This window comes from Trachurus japonicus, chromosome 6 (assembly GCF_045865225.1).
Source record: "Trachurus japonicus isolate A0001 chromosome 6, Traja_1.0".
Lineage (NCBI taxonomy): Eukaryota > Metazoa > Chordata > Actinopteri > Carangiformes > Carangidae > Trachurus > Trachurus japonicus.
In genome coordinates this window covers 32,521,510-32,544,009 of record NC_140912.1, presented here as the reverse complement: position 1 = coordinate 32,544,009, position 22,500 = coordinate 32,521,510, and the positions used below count along the sequence as shown (strand labels likewise).

The 22,500-nt window shown below is 44.2% G+C and overlaps 2 protein-coding genes across 2 annotated transcripts in view; one reads left to right on the top strand and one right to left on the bottom strand.

Moving 5' to 3' along the window:
- grm8b (glutamate receptor, metabotropic 8b) overlaps window positions 1–22,500 on the top strand; it is a 589,884-nt gene that overhangs the window by 153,996 nt on the left and 413,388 nt on the right. The window lies entirely within an intron of this gene.
- The window catches only part of LOC146986482 (uncharacterized), a gene marked incomplete at its 5' end in the record, with an annotated part of 532,005 nt that overhangs the window by 286,629 nt on the left and 222,876 nt on the right, over window positions 1–22,500 (bottom strand). The window contains one exon of the mRNA XM_085780485.1: window positions 3,500–3,673. Within this exon, the coding sequence (XP_085636611.1) occupies window positions 3,500–3,673 (174 nt within the window). The remainder of the gene's footprint in view (window positions 1–3,499; window positions 3,674–22,500) is intronic.

Sequence of the window (22,500 nt, the reverse complement as noted above, 5' to 3'; positions counted from 1 at the left end):
TTGAGTCTTGAAAGAGCAAATATTGAAAAAAAAAAAGAAGAAAAAAAAACGTACAGGAAATTATGTACATATGTGTGTTAAGTTATAAAATAAAGGCTAGGGTTTCTTTTGTAAATCATACTTATCAATAATACTAAATAGTTTAATTAAATGGAATCTTTCTGTTTAATAAGACTGAGGGCGAAAAGAAGAAATTCGTTGTAAAACATGTATTTTGGTCTTTTGCTGTGTTTTGTTGTGCACGACAAGTGGATGTGGCAGTAGCTACCAACAGTAACAAAGTAAAAATACTTAATGTATTTACAGCACAACAATAAAAGTAGTTTCTGTAGATACAGTATCACAGTGAAAGTATTTAGTTAGGAGTTAGTGGAGTAAAAGTACTTCTTGTACTTGAGTGACAGGTGAACCTCATTGTTCCTGTTTGACTCAACACCTTTACCTGTGACTGGATCACTGATGATTGACACATTGAAGCTGCTGCAGCGTTTTCTGAGTCTGTGATGTCATAGATGATGTCATGCGTGATGTCACATCCTGACAGGTTCACCTGCTGCACTTTACACTTTATTTCACTCCCACAGTCTCATCAGCTGTGGAAACAGCTACAGATCAGACTCACTGCAGAGTCTCCAGTCGAAAGTCTGGACTCTTCACAAGATCATGAAGCTGCTGCAGAGATGAAGAGCTCAGGATGTTGTCTCCTTTCAGCTCCAGTTCTCTCAGGTGGGAGGGGTTGGACTTCAGAGCTGAGACCAGAGAAGAACAGCTGATGTCTGACAAACCGCAGAACCACAATCTGAATAAAGAATAAAAGAAGAAGATGAAATGAAGAACACACACACACACACACACACACACACACACACACACACACACACCTGAAGTGATCAGATATTGATTATTGATCAGACTGAGTGAAATGAGCTGAAAGTGAAGAGTCATTGTCAGTGTGAGAGAAGAACAAGTGGAAACATGAGACAACAACTATTTCAAACGTCCTTCATTCATGACATCAAAGTCAATGATTCAAGTTCTGAGTGAAGATCAATCAGGTTCAGTTGTGGATCAAAGATCTAAGATCTACAACAGTAACAGTCAGTGAACTGACCTCAGAGTCTCCAGTCTACAGTCTGGACTCTCCAGAAAACCACTCAGATGCTTCACTCCTGAATCATAAAGGTTGTTGTTGTAGTTCAGGTCCAGTTCTCTCAGGTGGGAGGGGTTGGACTTCAGAGCTGAGACCAGAGAAGAACAGCTGATGTCTGACAACCTGCAGCCCTCCAATCTGAATAAAGAATAAAAGCAGTGAGTTGAGGACAAAGCTCCTTGTTGACAGCGTTCAGTGTCTCATCATCTGTTCAGAGCTGAAGAAGCTTCAGAAAGAACAAGTTTAGAAAATCAAAGTCCAACAGCTGAAGCAGCAGGAAGCAGGTTAAACAGTCACATAGAGAGAAAACAGCTCATTAATATTCATGAGAAGCTGCTGCTGCTTCAACACAGACGCAGTGACTCCGCCTCTTCACCTGTCAGCTCCACCTGTGGCTCCATCCAGACAAACTCATGTTGTGCAGCCACATTGATCAGAGATTTACTGACCATGCTCAAGACAACACACATGTGAGGCTGAACTCTGTTACCATGGCAACTAACGTGTAGAAACACAGGTGGAGTGAAGCTCAAAGTCAGAAAAACCTGAAACCAGCTTATTATGGGATGTTGGCTTTGAATGTTTCACTATAAACATCACAGAGCCTCAGGAAAGAGGTGGAGCCAGCAGCTATTGATTATAGATCAGTTATTGTCTGATACATCACATGTGTTTCTCTGTAGTGGAGGTGAAACATGAAGAGAAACAGAGACTGGACTAAAAACCAGTGAGATGCAGTCAGGGCTTTGATTTATTCACTTCATCTAAAGTTGGATTCTTTTGGACTTTCAGATAACTTTACTACAAGTTCAATGTGTCAGAATGTGGTGATTTTCATGGTCTAATAAAAGCCAGTAAACAGAGCTAGCTTCTGTCCAGGCAGCAGCATTAATTTCTGATAATGGACACCTCGTCGGGCATTATCCCTCACATATCTTCCGACAGCAATAACTTACATAGAGTGTTTGGTCTGAAACACGGGTCTGTCAGTCACTCTGCTCTGCTCTGAGCCGAGGAGAAAACTTTTCTCGTATCCTACAAGTTTTATCCAATGAGGAGAGAGAACGGCATGAAGGGCTGTGTGTGCAGCCAAGGGATGCACCTGAATGTGGTGACGTAGGGACGAGGACCAATAGATCCATGACGAGGGCGGGGGCTGCTAACTCCATCGGCTGACAAGACGTTACGGTGCGTTCAAGGCAACTCGTAACTCGTGTATTTCCGACCTGTGAAGTCGTACCAGTTCCATCTGCATGACTTCAGATTTTTTAAAGTCGACTCTAATGTTATGAAAGTTGAGTCGACGTTGACTAGTCGCTGATGACGTCGTTCATATATATATATATATATATTTTTTTTTTAAGTATATATTTTTTGGCGTTTTTGCCTTTATTTGATTGACAGTGATATAGACAGGAAAGGGGGAGGCAGAGAGAGGGGGAATGACATGCAGGAAAGGTCTGCCCTACGGCCCCCTACCGGGGACGCCTGCGTTGAGGACTGTAGCCTCTACATGGGGCGGCCGCCTTAACCACTGCGCCACGCACCGCCCCAACGTCGTTCATATTTTTCCTGTCATAACTAAAATCACAGGAGGAGGGAAACGCTTTGCAACAATCTGTATCCACTGACTGGTTGATAGAAATCAGTACAGAACAGCAGGTAAATAAACATATCACATTGTAACATACACTCCTATCGCACTGAGACCGACTCAAGTCTCAGTCGGTCTCAGTATCAGTGTGAACCTTGCGCATGCGCGCTGGCAGCGGAAGAGCGGACAACAGACACTAGGAGCTAATGCTACAAACATGCTTGGAATGTGGACTTACTTAATTTTTTTCGGGACAATTACGCAATTTGGGGCTTCAGCACAAGACGGACATTACATACGAGCATCATGGAGGTATTTGGATGTTTTTTTGTGTGTGTTTTTTTACGAAGAGCTCTGGTGTCCCTTTGCAACCGTTGCATTGAAATGCACTGCTACGCCAAGACCCCCTGTAACTCAGAGAAGGGACGGTGGACTCTGAAAATTCTTCCAGCCCTTAGTCAACATGAGGGTGAGTAGATAATGAGCGAAATATCATTCTAGGGTGAACTATCCCTTTAAGACTTGGATCTGTGTAAACCATTGTTCATAAATGTGTTTGTTGTGAGGTTGTTGTGTGATGAGCTGTCTGAGGCGCCGACCCCCCACAGCCCTGGTCTTGGTCTGTGAGCGCCTGCCTACCCTGTCCTACAGCCTCAGTGTGGATCAGTAGAATATCAGCCTCATGTCTGCAGCTCAGTATCAACACAACTTTCACATCACATTCATCTGAGCACAGAAATAAAACAGAGTCTGACCTCAGAGTCTCCAGTCTACAGTCTGGACTCTCCAGAAAACCACTCAGACCCTTCACTCCTGAATCCTGCAGGTAGTTGGAGCTCAGGTCCAGTTCTCTCAGGTGGGAGGGGTTGGACTTCAGAGCTGAGCCCAGAGAAGAACAGCTGATCTCTGACAACCTGCAGCTCTCCAATCTGAATAAAGAATAAAAGAAGAAGATGAAATGATTGATGATTGATCAGATGTGTCCTGATCAATGATCAGTGTGTAAATGAGTAGAGGGACTTTGTCCTTGTGTTGTTGTGGATCATCATCATGTGGCCTTCTACACACATCATCCACATGTCAGCACAGATTCATCAGCTGCTGCTGACCTCAGATCAGTCTGTCGATATACAATCAATATCTGATCAATACCTGTTGGACTAAACACTGACTACAACTCTCTGATTCAGGACTGAACTGGATCAAACAAACACACACACACACACAGGATGATAAACTGTGTGTGTGGTTAGTAGTTGCATGACTTCAGATTTTTTAAAGTCGACTCTAATGTTATGAAAGTTGAGTCGACGTCGTTCATATCTTTTTTTTTTTTTTAAGTATATATTTTTTGGTGTTTTTGCCTTTATTTGATAGACAGTGATATAGACAGGAAAGGGGGAGGCAGAGAGAGGGGGAATGACATGCAGGAAGGAAAGGTCTGCCCGACGCGGGATTCGAACCGGGGACACCTGCGTTGAGGACTGTAGCCTCTACATGGGGCGGCCGCCTTAACCACTGCGCCACGCACCGCCCCAACATCGTTCATATTTTTACCGTCATAACTAAAATCACAGGAGGAGAGAAATGCTTTGCAACAATCTGTATCCACTGACTGGTTGATAGAAATCAGTACAGAACAGCAGGTAAATAAACAACCAGTTGTAAATCAGTTTTTTTGTAACATACACTCCTATAGAAGTGAAAAGAAAATACTGGAGCTACTGTGTGTTAGGGAGGAAAACGACACAAGCAAAGGTCTGTAAGCCAATCACCATCACAGTCCTGCTCAGTCACAGTTTTTGTTTTTCGATTCTGGTTGATTGGTTATTGTTTGTTGTTGTGCGCGACATAGAGCTGCCTATACGAGCAGAGTTTTTTTTTTTTTGCGCTGCCTTCACAACTTTCTTTTCATCAACGACCTGTGGAACACTTGCGTGCCGATCCGTGGAGAGCAATCAAGGATCAACACTGATCTGTTTCCAGTGCTCGTGCCCAAAAGGCAAAGGTAGAAGCTGTACACAACCTAGAAAGTCAAAGTGTTGTTTTGATGTGCTTGTGTGGTTTTTTTTTTTGTCTTTTTGTTTTGTTTCGTTTTTTCTCTGTCTTATGAATATGTCTGATATGTACTGTTGATAATAATAATAATTATTATTAATCTAATGTTACCCCCTGGAAAAGGGTGGGGTCAAGGGGAATGGATTAAATGGAATTGTAATGAAATAAAACAAAATAAAAAATTGATAAAAAAACAACAACAAAAAACACTGATCTGTTGCACCACTACTCCCTCCCTCATGATCATCCACATCCTCAACTAGAATAAAATGAATGACCAAGTTTATCAAGGCCGTGCATCAGCAACAGAAGACAATTTAAATCAATTAGGGTGACGGATTAGTTTCATTCAGCCACTCAGCTGTTGTTTCAAGCAGCTCTCCACTGGTGCTGCCAAAATCACCTGATCAGCGACGAGTCGACATCATGCTCAAAACATCATTGTGGAGCAGTAAAGTTGAGTCTGTGCAACCCACACACACACACACACACACACACACACACACACACACACACACACACACACACACACACACACACACACAGCAGCTTCTCCGGCCTCAGATCTACATCACATCTGCTCAGCTTCAGCTACAGTGGCTGATCCAGCTGTTCTGCTAGCAGCTTCATCTGAGAGCAGCTCATCATCATCATCATCATCATCATCATCATCATCATCATCATCACCACCACCACACTGACCTCTGGGTGACCTCTGACCCTTCACCTTCTACCAGCTGCAGTAACATGGAGTCACAATCAGTCGCTGCTTCAAACTGAACTTCACACATTTGAACTGAACACAGACAAAAGTCCAACAGGTCCAGTCAGTGAACTCACCTCAGAGTCTCCAGTCGACAGTTTGGACTCTCCAGTCCAGCACACACAACCTTCACTGATGAATCACTCAGGATGTTTCTACTCAGGTCCAGTTGTGTCAGGTGGGAGGGGTTGGACTTCAGAGCTGAGGCCACGACTTCACAGTGACTCTCTGAGAGTTTACAACCAACAAGTCTGTGAAGAGAGAAAATATCAAATGAACAGCAGACCGGTGCGTCTTGGGCCGGGGACAGATGAGCAATAGACAGAGGAAGGACGCTGGAGGACACGGTCACTTTTAGCTCCAGCGTCCTTTCTCTGACAGAAAATATCAAATGTGTCAGAATGAAACCAGATGAAAACTGCAGTAAAAACACAGTTGATGCATCTGATGACAGGAAGTGATCATGTGATGAACATCTGAGCTTCAGCTCATCTTCTCTGAGTTTGACAGGATCCTCATCACTCAGCGGATCAATGAGGAGCAGCATTGATGCTGATCTACCAGGGATGCTGTTATTGATGAATTAAACAACAAGTATGATTGGTCAACAAGAAATTTAGAACGTGCTCAAATCAGCATGACAGCATACCTGTCTCATCACTAAAAATATTACTCCACCATGTCATGTTGTTGTATCCATCTCCGTGGTAACTATCCATGGATTTTTATTTTAATTTTTTTAGAAACGTTATGTTACTCGTGAAAATAACTCACAAACTAATGCTGCGTTCCAGGCAGGCTTTTGAACCCGTAAGTTACAACTTCAAGTCACGACTTATAACTTTGTAGCGTTCCAGGCAACCCGTAACTCGTGTTTTTCCGACTTGTTACCTGTGAAAGTGCACTATAACGGCAGTTGAACTCGTAACTTCCGACCTGTGAATTCGTACCAGATCGAACTGGTACAAGTTCAGAGGTCGAAAAAACACGAGTTATGGGTCGCCTGGAACGCGCCATAAATCAACCTCCTGTAGAGTTCCTGTCAGCTGCTAAACTCAAATTTTAGAACAATAAAAATAAATAAATAAACATGTTTTAGTTAACATGCAGTAAACTGTCCCGTTTTAGCCGAGAGGGTACAAAGTCAGAGAGACACTAGTTGTGACCGCGGTGAAAATGTTAAAATTATGGCCTAGAGCTGAATATTTTGTTGGATAAAACGGAAGATCATACCTCTATATTTTTCTGTCTCTCTTTTTTTGCGAGATTGGGTTTTTAAATAATCTAAAGTAATCGAAATGTTTGACTTTCCCCATCAGCTGTGCCGGCGACGCGGTATTAATTTACTTGGGAAAGTAAAGACCACGATAAAACATTAACATCATCTTAGAGTTCATTCATCTTGGACGAGAAAATCTTTTCTGTTGCTGGGTCGTTACTAAGGGATGGATTATTTGCTGAAGAGTTAAACTAGGTTCTATTACAAATAGGAGTCTACTGACGTGATTGATTGTGTTTCAGATATTAGTCGGACCCCATGTATTTCCATGGAGACGGGATGCACACTCGCAAAAACCTCTCAAACTTAAGAGCAAATTGTCCATCAACATGAATATATTTATTTAAACAAAACTGTTGAACTATAATAACAGGTTCTGCTCTTCTGTTGTGGAATCAATAAACATATCAATACCAATAAAGAAGAAACACTGTTTTTTATTACTGAGATGTATTACTACTACTGATCAATAATTATATTGATCATGTCTGGACTCACCGAGCCTTCCTGCAGTTCCTCACAGCTGGGATCAGTCTCACTCGTCCCTCTGGTGTTGTCTTGTACTTCTTCAGGTCGAACTCGTCCAGAACCTGCTCTGACATCTGCAGCATGTAGGCCAGAGCTGAACACTGGATCTCAGAGATTTTCTCCTTTGATCTGTTCTCTGACTTGAGGAACTGTTGGATCTGCTGATGAACTGACTGGTCCTTCATCTCCGTCAGACAGTGGAAGATGTTGATGCTTCTGTCAGGAGAGATCTTTGTCTTCTTTTCCTTCAGGTTGTTGATGGTTCTCTGGATGGTTTCTGGACTGTTGTCTGTCTGACCCAGCAGACCTCCTAACAGCCTCTGGTTGGACTCCAGAGAGAGGCCATGAAGGAAGCGAACAAACAGGTCCAGGTGACCATTTTTACTGCCGAGGGATTTCTCCAGCACTCTCTTCAGGAAGTCATCCAGGGTTGAATCAACATGTTTTTCTCCCAGGAACTTCTTGAGGACCTGTGTGTTCCTGTTGGTGAAACTGTGGAACATGTAGACTGCAGCCAGAAACTCCTGAACACTCAGATGAACAAAGCAGTAGACTGTTTTCTGGAAGATCACACTCTCTCTTTTGAAGATCTCAGTACAGAGTCCTGAGTTCACCAAGGCCTCTGTGACATCCAGACCACACTGCTCCAGGTCTTCTTGGTAGAACATGATGTTTCCTTTCTGCAGCTGTTCAAACGCCAGCCTCCCCAGCTTCAGAAGAACTTCCCTGTCGGCCTCCGTCAGCTCCTGTGGACTCGTCTTGTGTCCTCCATGTCCGTACTTGTTCTTCTTCCTCTTTGTCTGGACCAGCAGGAAGTGTGAGAACAGGTCAGTCGTGGTCTTGGGCAGCTCTCCTCTCTGGTCTGTGGTCAACATGTGCTCCAGAACTGTAGCACTGATCCAGCAGAAGACTGGGACTTGACACATGATGTGGAGGGTCCTGGACGTCTTGATGTGTGAGATGATTCTTCTGGACAGATCTTCATCACTGGACCTCCTCCTGAAGTACTCCTCCATCTGGGCGTCAGTGAAGCCTCGGACCTCTGTTACCCTGTCAACACATGTAGGAGGGATCTGATTGGCTGCTGCAGGTCTGGAGGTGATCCAGACCAGAGCCGAGGGAAGCAGATTCCCCTGGATGAGGTTTGTCAGCAGCACGTTGACTGATGATATCTGTGTGACATCAGACACAACCTCCCTGTTGTTGAAGTCCAGTGGCAGTCGGCTTTCATCCAGGCCGTCAAAGATGAAGAGAAGTTTACAGACAGCCAGCTGCTCTGCTGTGACCTTCTGTAATGTTGGATGGAAAACATGGAGCAGCCTGAGAAGACTCAACCGCTGATCTCTGATCAGGTTCAGCTCCCTGAACGAAAGCAGAACCAGCAGACTGACATCTTGGTTCTCCAAGCCCTCGGCCCAGTCCAGAGTGAACTTCTGCACCGAGAAGGTTTTTCCAACGCCAGCGACGCCGTTGGTCAGAACCACTCTGATGGGTCTCTGTTGGACAGGTGAGACCGTAGAGACGTCCTCTCCCTGTTGGACAGGTGAGACCGTAGAGACGTCCTCTCTCTGTTGGACAGGTGAGACCGTAGAGACGTCCTCTCTCTGTTGGACAGGTGAGACCGTAGAGACGTCCTCTCTCTGTTGGACAGGTAAGTCTTTAAAGATGTCGTTGCACTTGATTGGAGTTTCATGGAGGGTCTTCTTCTTGGACGTTGTCTCCAGCTGTCTCACCTCATGTTGGGTATTAACCTCTTCACTCTGTCCCTCTGTGATGTAGAGCTCAGTGTAGATCCTGTTGAGGAGGGTTACACTTCCTGTTCCACTTCCTGTTCCCTCAGTTCCTTCGGTCACTCGTTCACATCTGCTCCTCAGACTGATCTTATGTTGATCTAAAACCTCCTGCAGACCACGATCTGCTGAGAGACAAGAGACAGAGTCAGACTGAAGACAGAGAGTCTGACAATCTGATCAGATTATTTTCATCAGCTCCAGAAAAACTACAGACAACAAAGAGAAGGTTTGAATCATCATCTTAAATGTCAGTGCTGTGTGATGGAACAATGACTCTGGAGAAAACAACAGGTCCTGGTTTCACAAATGACCACATCAGCAGACAGATGTTCAGTCTCACTTTGTACACAGCTGCTCTGATTGGCTGTCTGCAGCTCACCTCTGGTTCTGGGTCTTTTTCCACACTGGGGACAGGAGGGGGGTCCTGAAGAACCAGACTGGTCCCAGTCTGAGGTGAAGCACTGTCTGCAGAACCAGTGTCCACAGCTGGTGGAGACTGGATCCTTCAGGACGTCCTGACAGAGACCACAGCAGGACAGCTGCTGGTCCACAGAGACACCACTCCTCTTCCTCCTGTCAAGATATTTCTGTGTTGTGCTCTAGCACAACTAAAGAGAAAGTGTAATTATGTCTCGCACGGGGAAACCATTTAATGTTGTGCTCTAACACAACCTACAGGTAATTTATTAAGATTATTTAGATGCCTCACAATGGAAGCACCATTTATGTTGGGGTTATACCAACTATAAGTAAAGTTATTATTAAGAGGGCTATTGGCTATCAAATTAGTAAAATATCAATACCAAAATATTAATAATTACTATGAAAATTATTAATGGGATTTAATTTTATTAAATCCACCTCGGGGCACCAGACAGCCAATGTACCAAAGTCAGTCTCATAAGGGTGTGCTAACTATTAATATAGAACCTTGTTTAATGATTAAGTTAATAATTATAAACAAATTAACATTATTAATAGCTGCAAAGTTGAAGGATTTAGAAGTTCTACTGCGTAGAGGTTGGCATACTCACTATTGTACAACATTAACAGACGAGTAAAGTTTCAAGGAAGTTTATTGGACACATCTAGAAAATGGAATAACAAAACATGAAACTAAGACAAGCTACATACACTATGTACACGTGTGTGTGTGTGTGTGTGTGTGTGTGTGTTGGTGAGAGTGTGACTAAGTGTGGATGACCATGTGTCTGTGAGGTGTGAAGTGTGACCTCAGACAATGGAAAAGATGGAGGATGGTTGCCTTGTCCTGAGACAAAGGGGGTTACAACCAAATGGCCTCCAAGATGGCCTCTAAGGCCAACCACATGTGATGTGGGGGAGGTGAACAAAGGTGTGTCCTTTGTTCAACGCTCAAGTTGCATGTTAAACATAGGTTAACTGAATATGAGACTATAGCTGACAACAACAAAGCAACAACAACAAAACTCAAGTATTTTAACTGATTTCAATCAATACATACATTGGCATGGTTGAAGTACTCTATGCTTAGTCAAGGTGCAAGGTAATCCTAACTAGGCCCAGTTACGTTACCAAGTCACATGAAGGTGAGAAGATCCGGTGCTGGTGGGGATTCCTGCGGTTGCAGGGTTTTGCCGGTCCTGTTGCAGTTTGTCAAGTCCAGTGATTGTGTCTTTGTCCAGTGAACTACAGCCGTCCTGGCTGTGTAGTTTGAGTTCCGTTGAGGAGAGTCCTTCTCCTTGCAGAGTTGATTGGTTGTTCTGCTTGGCGTTGTGGCTCCGTTGCTCAACTAGCAGAGCTTGCGTCGTGCTAGCTGGTTCCTTTTCTTTAATCCGTTGGTAGGCACTCGCGGCGCTACCAGTGGAGGCGTCTGCCTCATGGAGATTGGAGAACTGTAGCAGTAGCTCCAGGTGAGGAGCTGAGAGGAGCGGCAGCTCCTTCTGAGAACCACTGAGAAGAGAGCGAAGAGAGAGAGAAGAGAAGGACACTTCTCCTTTTATATGGCCTGTGACCTCACCGGTCCTGGGGCCATACCTGACCAATGGTGGGTCAGTAGTGGAGGTTTCACACCTAGGTGTGAAGAGGTGAAGGACGCTGGGAGGCTGAGTTCAGAGGGTTTCCTTTGTTTGGGAGACAAAGGAGGCCATGTGGTCAGGTCCTCCAATTTGAATGGGCTGAGTCCCAACATCCCCCCTTTGGTCTCAGGATCCCACGTGATGTGTGATCCTGTGAGCACCATAGTCATTAGTCCATTCAAAATGATATCTGGGCAGTTCACAAACCAACTGGGCATTTGGTTTCTATCTATCTTGACTAAGCATAGACAGACTACAGAACAAAATCCACTTACATACAGAATGAAACATAACACACAACAAATAACATCTTCTAGTTATTCATCAGTGTAAATGATGGAATGTGGGTGTTAGTGATGCTATGGTGAGAAAGGTGAATGACATGTCATGATAGGTGTAAATACAATGTCATTAATAAGATACTGCAGAGGAGTCGATCCAAGATTACTTGCAGAAATCACAGTGATGGCTGAATCAAATCAGAATTTGCTGCTGTTGCTAACAAAACCATGCTGAGCTCTAACTGTAAGAAAATCAAGGAATCCTGCACTAGTACTTGTTTGACTGTCTGTGGTGTGAGGAGGAAGCTCTGGAGCTTTTGTGTCTTTGGTGTTTCCTCACACCTGGCTCAGGGCTGTAACGCTCCTGGTAGCTGGAGACAGAGAGGCATTCAGAAGCAGTGTCACTATCTGAAATGTGCTGACCATGTTCTTCACTGTGGTCAGAGATGCTGTCATCTGATTGGGCATAGTTTTGGGCCACAATTTCATCATAAGGCTTCCTACAGCTTCTACTGTGTGAATGCCTGTCTCTATGCAGCTGGTGGACACGGCGGTTGCGCTCAGTGTCTGGACGTGGCCGTCTGTCACCCCCCTTTGGCGTGTTGCGAGGGTGAGGTCTTGAGTTTGCAGGTCTGTGTGACACATGGGTGTTTGAGCTGCTGGGCTCAGGTGTTTGCCCCTGTGTTTTGGAAGAGACAAGAGTTTCCCAGGCAACCTGTGTCATCTTCCTTACTTCCTGCGTGGTGGGCTTACCATTATGTGTCATGAGTGTGACGTGAGTGCGTATAGAAGGGTGAAGGTTTTTCACAAACAGGGACCTGAAAGTGGGGCTTTCCTCCAAGCCTGGGGCGCTCTTTCCTTCAAAATACGCATATTTGAAACGTCTGAAAAAGTTTCTAGGATGCTCAAGACGGGAGTGTTTAATTTGAGAAGCTGCAACTATTCCTGAGATCTCATCAGCAGGAGAAGAGAATTCCTCTAATAGTGCCTGACAAAGATCATGGTAGTTGTCTTTGACTCTGGGAGGAAGTGACAGTATAAACTTGTGAACAGCTTTTGAGCTGGTTTTCCACACAAGTTTGACTTTCTCCCTGTGGGTCGCGCTTGGTAAGTCAACTAGGCTGTGGTCTAGTTCACTGAGGTAATCATCAATGTTATGATTACCATTGTCAGGATCAAAGAATTGTAAGTCCTTAGCTAGGAACTCAAGCATTTCAAGGCGGGGATACTGGGTGGTCCTGTCAGATGAAGGCGAGACTAAGCTATCCTGGACATCTATCGCCTGTGCTCTGGGTCTTACAGGTGGGAAGACAGGGACTGAACACCTGTCATCACTCTCCTGGTGTTGCAGGGAAGAGGATGAACAGTCCTGAAATGCTCTAGTCCCCCCTTTGGAGGGCTGAGCACGGGTGAAAGCATAGTTAACTGGCTGAGAATGAGGTGCAGTATATACACTAGATGATACGCTACATGTCTCTTCACTATCTACGTGAGAAAGATGGGAAGCCAGGTGGCTGTTACCTCTGCACCTTAGTGGAGGTTGGGGAGCTGGCTTAGTTCCCAAGGACTTCAGGTCAGGTGGGAAATGTCCCCATCTGCATGGAGAAGGAGTTAACCTTTCTCCAAGGGAGGAGCGTGAATCAGAGTAACCTGAATCACTTTGTCTGAAAGACTGTGGAGAGTCAGAGCGTTCTGACCTAAGTTTAAACAACTCCTCCTTCTGTGAGCAGAGATCTAACTCTGCTGAGTGCAAGCTTTCTAGGTAACGTAAGGCTTTGTGATTTGCTGTCTTCACTTCTTGAAGTAGACTAGCATTTTGCACTCTTAGGGACTCTACCTCTTGTTCCAGAGTTGCTTTGGTCTGAGCTGAAAGACTGGCCTGTCTGTGGCAGATCAGAAGCATGCATCTTAACAACGGGCCCTTGGATGCTCTCTGAGCATCCCATCTGTCATTAAGTAGCAAGTCCAATTCTTTCCTACACTCACTGAGATTCAACTTGTTGATGAGTTCAGAGTAGCCGGGTTTTAGGCTCTGAGCCAGGGCAAACATGAACTGCTCTACAGAGGGGTTCTCCATTGTTACTCTGGGAGGTGAGATTAAGCAAATCTGAGAAACCTATAAAGCAAAGCAAATTGTTTGCAGCGGTGTTGCGTGGCAGACACCTTGTAGTAGTGTAGCTTTGGCTATGCACTACTCCAGTGGTTTCTTACAGTAACTCAAGCTGGGAGTGGCAGCGAGGTACAAAACTTCACAGGGCTGGCAGCACACTGTGGCTCTATCTTCAAGCTCTATTCTTAATCAGGTTGAAATGCATGGAAGTGACAACCGGTACACGCTCTCTAGGTTACACAGGGCCGGCGGCACGCTGTGTCTTAAAGTTAAGGGTAAGGGGAGCACTTAGCTTAACAACCAATTTTGACAGAACAAAGTAGCATTGAATACATGGTATTCAAATGCGGGACAGGAATTCTTAAAGTTCCTACAGAGAAGACTCAACTGGAAAGACTAGCAACAGTCGCAAATTCTTGATGCAGCACAATGGGCTTAATTCTCATGGAGTTTTCGCAAAACTCAGGAATAAATCAAAATTCAGCACAATTCACTTTCTGCATGTAAAGTCAGACGTCTACTCGTGTAGCAGACTAGCTCTGTTTTATGTGAACTTTTTGTTAGTTCAGTTTTGGATTTCACTTTCAGTAATGTCCAAAATTTTGCTCAAAATTAATATTGTACAAATGTGAATAAATGCCAACAGTACACAGCCTCGGACGGGGCACCATTTATGTTGTGCTCTAGCACAACTAAAGAGAAAGTGTAATTATGTCTCGCACGGGGAAACCATTTAATGTTGTGCTCTAACACAACCTACAGGTAATTTATTAAGATTATTTAGATGCCTCACAATGGAAGCACCATTTATGTTGGGGTTATACCAACTATAAGTAAAGTTATTATTAAGAGGGCTATTGGCTATCAAATTAGTAAAATATCAATACCAAAATATTAATAATTACTATAAAAATTATTAATGGGATTTAATTTTATTAAATCCACCTCGGGGCACCAGACAGCCAATGTACCAAAGTCAGTCTCATAAGGGTGTGCTAACTATTAATATAGAACCTTGTTTAATGATTAAGTTAATAATTATAAACAAATTAACATTATTAATAGCTGCAAAGTTGAAGGATTTAGAAGTTCTACTGCGTAGAGGTTGGCATACTCACTATTGTACAACATTAACAGACGAGTAAAGTTTCAAGGAAGTTTATTGGACACATCTAGAAAATGGAATAACAAAACATGAAACTAAGACAAGCTACATACACTATGTACACGTGTGTGTGTGTGTGTGTGTGTGTGTGTGTTGGTGAGAGTGTGACTAAGTGTGGATGACCATGTGTCTGTGAGGTGTGAAGTGTGACCTCAGACAATGGAAAAGATGGAGGATGGTTGCCTTGTCCTGAGACAAAGGGGGTTACAACCAAATGGCCTCCAAGATGGCCTCTAAGGCCAACCACATGTGATGTGGGGGAGGTGAACAAAGGTGTGTCCTTTGTTCAACGCTCAAGTTGCATGTTAAACATAGGTTAACTGAATATGAGACTATAGCTGACAACAACAAAGCAACAACAACAAAACTCAAGTATTTTAACTGATTTCAATCAATACATACATTGGCATGGTTGAAGTACTCTATGCTTAGTCAAGGTGCAAGGTAATCCTAACTAGGCCCAGTTACGTTACCAAGTCACATGAAGGTGAGAAGATCCGGTGCTGGTGGGGATTCCTGCGGTTGCAGGGTTTTGCCGGTCCTGTTGCAGTTTGTCAAGTCCAGTGATTGTGTCTTTGTCCAGTGAACTACAGCCGTCCTGGCTGTGTAGTTTGAGTTCCGTTGAGGAGAGTCCTTCTCCTTGCAGAGTTGATTGGTTGTTCTGCTTGGCGTTGTGGCTCCGTTGCTCAACTAGCAGAGCTTGCGTCGTGCTAGCTGGTTCCTTTTCTTTAATCCGTTGGTAGGCACTCGCGGCGCTACCAGTGGAGGCGTCTGCCTCATGGAGATTGGAGAACTGTAGCAGTAGCTCCAGGTGAGGAGCTGAGAGGAGCGGCAGCTCCTTCTGAGAACCACTGAGAAGAGAGCGAAGAGAGAGGGAAGAGGCGAACTTCTCCTTTTTATATGGCCTGTGACCTCACAGGTCCTGGGGCCATACCTGACCAATGGTGGGTCAGTAGTGGAGGTTTCACACCTAGGTGTGAAGAGGTGAAGGACGCTGGGAGGCTGAGTTCAGAGGGTTTCCTTTGTTTGGGAGACAAAGGAGGCCATGTGGTCAGGTCCTCCAATTTGAATGGGCTGAGTCCCAACATCTGGATCAAGAACATGTCACAGCTCCACATCTGAGCTCTGATTGGTTAACCTCCTCAAGGGGGCGGGGCTTCAGTAACCAGAGGAGCAGAGAGAGAGAAAGTAGAGGAAGACGAGTGTAGAGAGACGAGTTGAATGAAGACCTTGTCCTGAACTGGTCTGGTTTCTGTCTCTGTTTATCTGTTGACCTTAAATCTGGACTCTAAAACAAACTCCCTGTTAGTTTGAGTCTCTTCAGTTCTGCATCGTCAAGCTGTTGGTGGTGTTTTCCTCTTTCAGACACTGATCATGTGATTGATGTTGGTTCTGGACTGAGTCCTATCAGCTGTTTAACTAATGAGCTCCTCATCCAAACGCTGCTGTGTGGCTCTAATGAACCTGTGTTGGAGCTCTGATCCAGTGTGAGGAGGCTGAAGCTGACAACAGAAGCTTCAGCAGCTCCACCTGAGCTTCACTACATGTTGTGGAGAAGCTCAGACAGTCACAGACAGGAAACAGGAAACACTGATCACTCCTGTCTGGTTCCTGACTTTTCAAAATAAAAGTCTGTGTGTATCAGCTGCTTTAATCTCTACTGTGACTTCAGTTTAAAGGCTCAGACGTGTGGATCATTAAAGTGTTGGTGCAGCAACGTTCACACTGACTGAGGCTGATGACACAGGAACATGAGGACGCTGAGCTTCATCAGTCTGATGGACAGAGTGTGTGTGCATGTTTCTGTCTCTGAGGTTTGTTGTGAACCTTCAGAGTCTGATGGATCTGGTTCCTGGTTTCTCTCTGTTTCCTTCACAGGAGTCTAATGACTGAATCATCTTCAGCTCAGTTTACAGTAGAAACCGTCTCTTACCGTGACTCTGGAGGTCCAGGTCCAGGTCCAGGTCCAGGTCCAGGTCCAGGTCCAGGTCCAGGTCCAGGTCCAGGACTGAACCACCAAGCTTGTTCTTTGGACCTGTCACTCCTCATGGACAGACAGATGGATCCTGGAGACTCTGCTCTCAGTCTGTGTTTCTGACCTCTGCAAACACAAACATGTTTTTATTCACATCACATTGATCACTGATCAGTTCTCTGATCACAGATGCATTGTGGGACGTCTCCAGTGTTGTCAGCGTCCAGCACCACACACTGTAGTGAAGGATGGAAGCAACACAGCATCATAGACAACAGTGTAGAGTCAGTCAGTTATTAACTGTGTCCAGTGTTCAGCTGCTGAACATCTGTCAGCTCTACACAGTATCACACACTGCCACACACCGGTCAGGTTTCTTACTTTGACTCTGAAGGTCCAGGTCCAGGACTCAAGCACGGAGGTTGTTCTTTGGACCGGTCACTCCTCATGGACAGACAGATGGATCCCTGAGACTCTGTTCTCAGTCTGTGTTCAGAGGAAGAATTTCAGTGTAAAACAGGAAGTGATTGATGATGAGGAGAAACACAGATTAACACTGATGCAGCTTTTCTTCAATCGACAGAATAAAGAAGAGAGAGCATGGATGTGGCCTCACTGACCTTAGTGTCTAAGATCAGTGAGGCCATGTCCATGTTTGTCCGAGACCCATTGATGTGTGAAAACATTTGTGGTAAACTATTACATTCAAAAGGGGGGGCACTTTTGGAGGTGACATTAAACTGGTTGTGAACCTTCAGAGTCTGATGGATCTGGTTCCTGGTTCCGCTCTGTTTCCTTCACATGAGTCTAACGACTGAATCATCTTCAGCTCAGTTTACAGTGGAAACCGTCTCTTACCGCGACTCTGAAGGTCCAGGTCCAGGTCCAGGTCCAGGACTGAATAGTGGAGGATTCAGTTCTTTGGACCCATCACTCTTGGTCATGGATTCTTCCTCCTTTTCCTCCATATTAATATTTATCATCAGGTCTTCAGTCCGTCTGAGAGGGAAATCAGCAACACACACACACACATACAGAATGAAGACAAACAAGTCTGATCACTTATCAGACCACAATACACAACGAAAAAGCAGTTACTTCCTTGTATGAACTTGCCACTACCACAGTACTTTGACATTAAATCCATGTTCATCCAGTCACCACGACCTTTGACCTTTGACCTCTAAAGTCTCTTCAGGTCATTGTTGAGTTCAAGTCAATATTCGTTTTGAGTTTGAAGAAGTTGTGTCGAGGTGAATCTGAGACAATGTGCTGACGTATGTACGGACTACGTCTGACTCTTCTTCTCTCACACTCTGACACAACAACAACAACAACAACAACAACAACAACAACAACAACAACAACAACAATGTTGTGTTGGCACTCACCCGTCTCAGACTTCAGTTTCTCTCCTTCTGCTCCGTTTACTCTAAAATGGCATCTGAACACCTTTACCTTTATGTGTTTAGAGGAAATCACACAAGTTCATGGCGACAGAGGGAGAGGAAGTCTCTTTCTTCAGTAGAGTGGCGCCACCTGCTGGGTAAGTCCTGGTATTACACCTGTATGGACAGGTGAACTCTGACACCATGAATAAACAGTGAGCTGAGATCCAGCTGTGGTAGAAGAGCTGCTGAGAGATTTAAAGACAATCCACTACAAGTTACAGCTCAGTCTGTTCTCTGTCTTATTCATCACACATGTTGTCATCAACTAATTAGTGTGAATGCTGAAAGCTGCTGAAAGCATTCACACTATTGTTCTTCTGTTCAGCCATTTTCTTCCGCCTTTTTACGGTCTTCTTCTAGTCCTTCATGCTTTGTGCTATTTCAACAATTCATATATCAAAACGTGCAGCTTTTTCTGGACTTTATCGGATGTATTCAAATTTTACATACTTTTTATACTTTTTCAAATATTTAACTTTTTCTGATTTTTTTTTTCCCCATAGAGAATGCATTGGAACAGTCTTCAAACTCTTCAAATCTTCTTACTTCTTTCAGCCACTAAAGCTTCACCATACTTTCTGCTAGAGACTTCATTCAAATTCTAAGCTGTAGACAAACTTTTTAAGTGTTCCTCTATGACTCAGCTTATTGATATCTTCAACAGTTTCTGATGTTTGGCAGTTTTAATATCATTACGTTTTTTGACAAAATCCAGCTTTATAATGGGTGTGTGTTGCGTCTAACGAGCAGAGCTAGGGTGGTGACATTGTCAGCCAGAGTGGAGAGAGGCAAAAAACATTCTAGAGTTTTTATGGCTAAACTGTCAGCACGGCCACAAATTAAACTATAGACACATGATTTTCTCCAGTTTTGTAGCCACACTTGTCTTCTGGCTAAAATTCTGGTCAAAAATGCAAAGAGACTTAGATAATAATTTAAAATATTTTTTAAATGCAGCCAGGGAGCTCTCTGCTCTCATTCACCCCAATGCATTTTTTTCACAGCAGCAGGAGAAGGAGCTCAACTTTGTAACTTGCTGTTAAGTGCTTTTTAATTCGTTTTAATTCACCAAAAAATAGTCACAGGTCACAAAAAAGTCCTCTTCTTACTTGGTGTGGCTAATTTCTGCACTTTCCTTACTTTTTTTTAAGCAGAAGCTCTTGACCCTCTTCTTACTTGGTGTGGCTAATTTCTGCACTTTCCCTACTTTTTTTTTTAAGCAGAAGCCAGTGATCCTCTTATTAAAGGTTTTATTTGCCCCTCATGTGCTGTCTCTGTCTGTAGCCTAGTGGTTAGCTTGCTGGGCTCAAGACCTGAAGGCTGCTGGTACAAATCTTGCCTCAACAACAATTATAGTGAATTATTTTCCCAGTCGTCCTCTGTTGACTTCTGATAACTTGCTTCATGTTGAAACTGCTGCTCTCAGCTTGAAATTCACAGAAATTTTAATTGTAAGTCATTCAAGCTTGACTCTCAAGCTTTCTTGGTGTTGACACAGTGTGTTTCCAACAGGTGCAGCTTTGGGCTCGTTAACTTCAGAGTGAGACAGAGTGCAGCTCATTAACAGACAACAGTCTTTGCAACTGTGTGTACACTGTGGCCTAGAGGCAAAGTCAAAGTCCATGAGGTTGTGGGTTCGATTCCTACCTTGGTCAACCATTTGTATGGTGATCACTGCTTGCACTATTTTCACAAAAAAGTCCTCTACTTGTTGTGGCTCATTTCTACTCTTTTTTTTTTTTAAGCATCATTGAAAAATCTCACATTCATCAAAGTCTCAACCTCTACTTCACCAGAAGTGTTGGAATAGCCCAGTGGATAAGATTCCTGCCTTCCAACCACAAGGCCACTGCTTCAAATCCCACCTTAGCAGTCTTGTTAGTGTGTCAGCCACTTTGAACTTTAACCAATACCACTTGGTCTGGTCACATGATCAAACTTGATAATGCATGTACGCCCCCACCTATTCTCTTTACCTCTTTCAATCTTGGTTTGTGTTAACATGTTTCTTGTTTATACCACTGCACTAAGATTGATTTGCACTGGAACTTTGAAAACCAAGAATGCAGCAGAGAAAAGCAAAGCTCTTGAATATGCACAGGTTTAAAGCTCTTGAATGATTTGTATCCATCATTTCTTGTCCTGCGCTGCCCACTATGGGACTTCACTGGCAGAATTCACCTCCCCTGCCCCCGCCTTCAATTGGTTACAGGTGTTCGTTATCTCATTGATTATTTGTACCACATCATCACATTAGAATGAATGACAACAGTCTTGGAAACAGTGTGCTCTCTGTGGCGAAGAGGCAGTGTAAAGATTTAATGATCATGAGATCATGGGTTCAATTCCTGCCTCAGTCATGTCATTACTTGACTTTACTTGACTGATACCAACTATTCAGCTGTCACTGGACAGTCTTTGATTCCTCACAGTATAAAGCTGATTGTAACTCAGGTCCTTGGTGGCCATGTGGTTAGTGTGTTAGGTTACCACTCATGAAGTTGTGGGTTCAATTCCTTCCTTGGACATGTTTCTTGCATGTCATTCTGCATGTCTTTGTCAATTTATTCTGCTAATTCAGGGATATACAGGGATTTCTTTTACCCTTTTCTCATTGAATGTAACTATGGTGAAGTGGTTAGATCACTGGGCTGAAGACCTGAAGGTTGCTGGTTCAAATCTCGCCTCAACAACAATTATGGTGAATTATTTTCCCAGTCGTCCTCTGTTGACTGCTGATAACTTGCTTCATGTTGAAACTGCTGCTCTCAGCCTGAAATTCACATGCATTTCCATTGTAAGTAATTCAAGCTTGACTCTCAAGCTTTCTTGGTGTTGACACAGTGTGTTTCCAACAGGTGCAGCTTTGGGCTCGTTAACTTCAGAGTGAGACAGAATGCAGTTCATCAACAGACAACAGTCTTTGCAACTGTGTGTAGCCTAGAGGCAGAGTGAAAGTCTACTGACCATGAGGTTGTGGGTTCGATTCCTACCTCGGTCAAACATTTATATGGCGATAACTGCTTGCACTATTTGCTAGTTCTGCAACTGCGTTCAGTTGCTTTCAGTATTCACACGCATTTCCATCAGGAAATGCTACTTTATCTAGTTTGTGTCTAAGTGTTGTAACTTAACTCGCCCCGGTCTGGCAACACGACCATATATGGAAATAAGAACCACAACTAAATATAAGTCCACATAGAAACCAGGAGGATACAAGGAGAATCATGAACTCCTTTTAGAAATGCACTCATTGACATAATGTGTTCCCTAGCCCCTTACCCTAACCTTAACCATTACTCTTAACCTAATTTAAACCTAATTTGTTTGTTCATGTTGCTGCTGTTGATCTGTATGTGGCTGATTTGATGCTTCTGCTTTTATGGAGGTGAAGTATTTGATGAATTAAAGGGAAAGTTAAAGGTCAAAGGTCTCTCTTCTCTCCTCCCCCTCTCGCTTCCTCCCTCCCCCCTTCTCTCTCTCTCTCTCTCCTCTTCCCTCCTCCCCTCTCTCTCCTTTCTCTTTCTCTTCCTCCCTCCCTCTAAGTCTCTCCCTGTCTCCCCCTCTCTCTACGCTCTCTTTCTCCCCCATTCTCTCTCTCTCATCCCCCACTTCCTCTATCCTCTCCCTCTTTCTCTCTGCCCCCTCCCTAAGTCTCTCCCCCTCTCCCTCCCTCTTCTATCTCCCTCTCTCCTCTTCCCTCCCCCTCTCTCTCTCCTCTCCCTCTTTCTCTCTGCCCTTCCTCCCTACCCCTCTCTTCTCTCTCCCCCTCTATCTTCCTCCCTCCCTCCAAGTCTATCCCTGTCTCACCCTCTCTCTCCCCCCCTCTTCCTCTCTCTCTATCCTCTCCTTCTTTCTCTGTCTCTCCTTTTCTCCCCTCTCTCAACGCTCTCTTTCTCCCCCCTCCTCTCTCCTCCCTTTCTCTAAATCTTTCTCTCTGCCCCCCTCTAAGTCTCTTCCTGTCTCCCCCTCTCTCTCTTTCCCCCCTTCTCTCCCTCTCTCCTCCTCTCTTTCTCTCTCTTCTCTCTCTCTATCCTCTCCTTCTTTCTCTCTGCCTCCATCCCTCTGTCTCTCCTTTTCTCCCCTCTCTCTTCCCCTCCCTCTGCTCTCTTTCTCCCCCCTCCTCTCTCTCTCCTCCCCCTCTTCCTCTCTTCTCTCTTCTCTCTCATTCCTTTACTGTAGTGAAGTTGTATTTTGATGATGTTTCACTGTCCAATCACGTCCCATCGTTTGTAGCTCATTAACAGCGTCACATGTAAACGACACTAATAACCATTAAACATTAATTATCTAGAT